The sequence below is a fragment of the Procambarus clarkii genome, chromosome 20, assembly GCF_040958095.1.
Source record: "Procambarus clarkii isolate CNS0578487 chromosome 20, FALCON_Pclarkii_2.0, whole genome shotgun sequence".
Lineage (NCBI taxonomy): Eukaryota > Metazoa > Arthropoda > Malacostraca > Decapoda > Cambaridae > Procambarus > Procambarus clarkii.
Window position 1 is genome coordinate 38,598,492 of NC_091169.1, and position 4,832 is coordinate 38,603,323.

General features: G+C 42.5%; 1 protein-coding gene across 1 annotated transcript; it reads left to right on the plus strand.

The window, feature by feature from the left end:
- Window positions 1-2,847: 2,847 nt before the first annotated feature.
- Window positions 2,848-4,191, plus strand: LOC138366824 (uncharacterized). The gene is made up of 3 exons (XM_069328110.1): window positions 2,848-2,971; window positions 3,096-3,260; window positions 3,800-4,191. The coding sequence occupies exons 1-3, from the start codon at window positions 2,848-2,850 to the stop codon at window positions 4,189-4,191; spliced, it is 681 nt and encodes a 226-aa protein (XP_069184211.1).
- The last annotated feature ends 641 nt before the right edge of the window (window positions 4,192-4,832 follow it).

A 4,832-nucleotide genomic window follows, 5' to 3' on the forward strand; every position in this document is an offset into this window, starting at 1 on the left:
CCTTCTTATTATTCATACCACGGTTCCCTTACCCTTTCCACCATTTCCCCCATTCCCTTCCTATTCCCTTCTTCCTACGCTTCTCTCCCCTACCCTCCTGTTTTTCAACTTTATATCCATTTTCATCATAACAAATATTTTTTTGATCTCTCGCTGCATTCCTTTCTTTCTGTCCTATTTCTCTTCTACCCTTCCTCCTCTTCCCTCACCTCTCCTCCCCGGCTCTCTCTTCCTACCCTCCCGCTCCTGCACCCCTTCCCCTCCTCTTTCTCTTATCTTTCCTTATCTATGCTTTACTGAAGCTCCAGAATGAAGAAATCACATCAAAATCATGCCACTTCAGCAAACAATTGAATGATAGGAGCTTCGATTACCTTCCGCCTGCATGGTGTGTTTACATAACTTTCTTACTTTGCTCTAAGATGTGTTAAGGGAACGCCCTCCCTTACTCTAGAGTCTAGTCTAAGGTAGCATGCAAAAGCCTCCTTGCCTTGCCCCGCGTTATAATGTGAGTCTCTCTTTCCTTTCCTCTATGACTCGATGTGTGTGTGTGTGTGTTGCCTGTGCATGGGGCATCATGAGCAGTGTTTGTTATGACTGGGAGTATGTGGGAGACAAGGCCATTACAGCTTGTGTTGAAGAGAGACCCATGTAGTTATTGTGTGCATGAAACAGCCTCAACTACTGGAGAGATGGTGTGTGTGTAAGTGTGTGTGTGTGTATTCACCTAGTTGTGTTCACCTAGTTGTGTTTTGCGGGGGTTGAGCTTTGCTCTTTCGGCCCGCCTCTCAACTGTCAATCAATTGTTTACTAACTACTTTTTTTCCACCACACACACACACACACACCAGGAACCAGCCCGTGACAGCTGACTAACTCATAGGTACCTATTTACTGCTAGGTAACAGGGGCCTTCAGGGTGAAAGAAACTTTGCCCATTTGTTTCTGCTTCGTGCGGGAATCGAACCCGCGCCACAGAATTACAAGTCCTGCGCGCTATCCACCAGGCTACGAGGCCCCTACGAGGCCCCTTCCCCCTATGTGTGTGTATGTGTGTGTGTGTGTGTGTGTGTGTGTGTGTACGAGAGACTGGTGCGGCTACGACAGGTAAAAAAAAACACATTCAGAGGATGGAGAAACGAGACGACGTTTAGGTCCGTCCTGGACAAGTTGATATTGATCCAGGACAGATAGAAACGTCGTCGTTTCACCATCTTCTGATATGTGGTTTGGTCACCATATCTTCAGCCACGTTATTGTGATCCTCCTGTTTAGAGGATCCTCCTGTTTAAGGGGCCTCGTAGCCTGGTGGATAGCGCGCAGGACTCGTAATTCTGTGGCGCGGGTTCGATTCCCGCACGAGGCAGAAACAAATGGGCAAAGTTTCTTTCACCCTGAATGCCCCTGTTACCTAGCAGTAAATAGGTACCTATGAGTTAGTCAGCTGTCACGGGCTGCTTCCTGGGGATGGAGGCCTGGTCGAGGACCGGGCCGCGGGGACACTAAAGCCCCGAAACCATCTCAAGATAACCTCAAGATAGATGGTACCTTTGGTGACGTTAGTCAATAGTCAAGAATTTGCTTTTAGATAATAGTATACTGACTAGTAAGGATTTTGTTTAATTAGATGGAGCTTAAAAAACTAACTTAAATATTCCTAGTACACAAACTAGCATAGCATACACATGTAGTATATTAGGCCTCAGATATTGTGTATTAGGCCTAGGAGGTTTAAGTTAGGTTAGTTTAGTTAGTCAAAGCAACACTAATAAAAAAATAGTTATATATATATATATATATATATATATATATATATATATATATATATATATATATATATATATATATATATATATATATATATATATATATATAAACTATGGTCTTCGTCGTTACTATAAGTACTACCAAAATAGGAGAATGGGCTGCTTTATTGTGATTCATCGTCTGAATCATTCATATGTACAAATCCACAAGGGCCATGACGAGGGTTCGAACCTGCGTCCGAGAGGATCCCAGACGCTGCCTTATATGCTTTATTCATATGTGTTATTATTATTATCATGAAAGAGAGAGAGAGAGATGGAGGTGGTTATGAATTCTTATTTAGAATTCGAAAGCAAGTCTTGAACAAGACATCTCAGAAACCCATTTTCTCAGGTCACAACTAAGTATATATATATATATATGATATATATATATATATATATATATATATATATATCTTCCTTCTGAAGATGTATTTAATATTTGTGACCTTCTGAAGATGTATTTAATATACGAAAGTACTTAAGGAAATTTCCTGTTTCATTTTTCCTCCGTGGTCTGACATTGTCACATTCTTAATCACGTGTTTATTTTCGTGATATACACATATATATATATATATATATATATATATATATATATATATATATATATATATATATATATATATATATATATATATGTGTGTGTGTGTGTGTGTGTGTGTAAAACAATGCCTTTGATCCACACCTTAAGTAATGGGTTAACCATAAAAAAATTAAGGCAGTTCTAAGGTGCAGCATTCACAGAGATGTAAATATTCTTAGTCTATCTCCTATCCTTTGTCATTCACGTGTTACATTGCACTGCGAACAGTCCAAAATCATACGAAAGAGAGAAAGTGAGAAGAAGAATGTGAACAGAGAGATCGAAGTGGGAGAAGATGATGGAGAGAGAGGGAGAGAGAGAGGGAGAGAATGGATAAACAGGCTCCGTCGCAGCAATGTGATTATGACACCACAGAGCAGGAATGCCAGCAATGTGAACAGAGAGATCGAAGAGGGAGAAGATGATGGAGAGAGAGAGAGAGAGAGGGAGAGAATGGATAAACAGGCTCCGTCGCAGCAATGTGATTATGACACCACAGAGCAGGAATGCCAGCACGCAGACACGAAAAGGCAGGACAATACTGGCGAGTGTGGCAGTAGAGCGAGGGAGGAGGAATGTAATATCAGAGCCACCCTGGCCAAGATTTTCACTACCTCGGGAACACACCCTCAGCTGTCGTTCTGCGTTCTCCCATTGGCCAGTTCAGGGCTTGGGTGGCAGATTCTCACACATATCTGTAGCAGATCTTCATGCATCTATAGCAGATCCTTACACATCTGTAGCAGATCTTCATGCATCTATAGCAGATCCTTACACATCTGTAGCAGATCTTCATGCATCTATAGCAGATCCTTACACATCTGTAGCAGATCTTCATGCATCTGAGCTGGTCGGCCGAGCGGACAGCACACTGGACTTGTGATCCTGTGGTCCCGGGTTCGATCCCGGGCGCCAGCGAGAAACGATGGGCAGAGTTTCTTTCACCCTATGCTCCTGTTACCTAGCAGTAAATAGGTACCTGGGAGTTAGTCAGCTGTCACGGGCTACTTCCTGGGGGTGGAGGCCTGGTCAAGGACCGGGCCGCGGGGACACTAAAAACAAAGCCCCGAAATCAACTAAAGATAACCTCAAGAATCTATAGCAGATCCTTACACATCTGTAGCAGATCTTCATACACCTATGGGGCCTCGTAGCCTGGTGGATAGCGCGCAGGACTCGTAATTCTGTGGCGCGGGTTCGATTCCCGCACGAGGCAGAAACAAATGGGCAAAGTTTCTTTCACCCTGAATGCCCCTGTTACCTAGCAGTAAATAGGTACCTGGGAGTTAGTCAGCTGTCACGGGCTGCTTCCTGGGGGTGGACCGGGCCGCGGGGACACTAAAGCCCCGAAATCATCTCAAGATAACCTCAAGATAACCTATAGCAGATCCTCACACATCTGTAGCAGATCTTCATACACCCATAGCAGATCCTTACACATCTGTATCAGATCTTCATGCAGCTATAGCAGATCCTTACATATCTGTAGCAGATCTTCATACAGCTATAGCAGATCCTTACACATCTGTAGCAGATCTTCATTCAGCTATAGCAGATCCTTACACATCTGTAGCAGATCTTCATGCAGCTATAGCAGATCCTTACATATCTGTAGCAGATCTTCATACAGCTATAGCAGATCCTTACACATTTGTAGCAGATCTTCATGCAGCTATAGCAGATCCTTACATATCTGTAGCAGATCTTCATACAGCTATAGCAGATCCTTACACATTTGTAGCAGATCTTCATGCAGCTATAGCAGATCCTTACACATCTGTAGCAGATCATTATTGACCTGTAGGAGATCCTCTCATGACCGAAGCGGATCCTTACACACTTGTAGCAGATCCTTACACACCTGTAGCAGATTATTATACACCTGTAGCAGATCAGTATACACCTGTAGCAGACCCTCACACACTTGTAGCAGATTCTTAAAAATATATAAAATTCTAAAAAAAAAAACTAAAATTAAATTCGGTTTTTCTACTCAATGGTATAAATGCTTTGTTTCAATTGTTCATTAGGCTTCTTCGATCTGTCGATCAGGCATGACGTCAGAGTTGTTTCAGTGTTTACAAACAAACAATTAAAACAGTTACGGCGCCTCGATAAACACACGACTTGATCGCAAACCTAAACACTATAAGTCTCTTGAGTTGCAGGGAGCAGCAATTATCTTTAATTATCTTTAATTATCTTTAAACTATCTCAAATGGGAAAGGTACTAGGTATATTCACCAGAGAGATACACGTACCTCACTTCTCGCATTTTCACACAATTATAAACTCTCTGGGGGTTTCAATTCACTTTCCCGGACGCACTGTTGTTCGAACACACGATTCTCGGCTCACTGGAGGGTTCGAATACCACAGTTTTCGAATCACTGAAGGTTCACACTCACAATTTCTCAATTCATCCCTGAGTCAAGTCT

What these genes read in the sequence shown, in the direction of transcription:
- LOC138366824 (XM_069328110.1), top strand. Translation starts at nt 2,848, where the DNA reads ATGGATAAACAGGCTCCGTCGCAGCAATGTGATTATGACACCACAGAG. An exon ending in TAGAGCGAGGGAGGAGGAAT is followed by an intron (nt 2,972 to 3,095) that starts GTAATATCAGAG and finishes ACATATCTGTAG; the next exon opens with CAGATCTTCATGCATCTATA. An exon ending in GCTGGTCGGCCGAGCGGACA is followed by an intron (nt 3,261 to 3,799) that starts GCACACTGGACT and finishes ACACATCTGTAG; the next exon opens with CAGATCTTCATACACCCATA.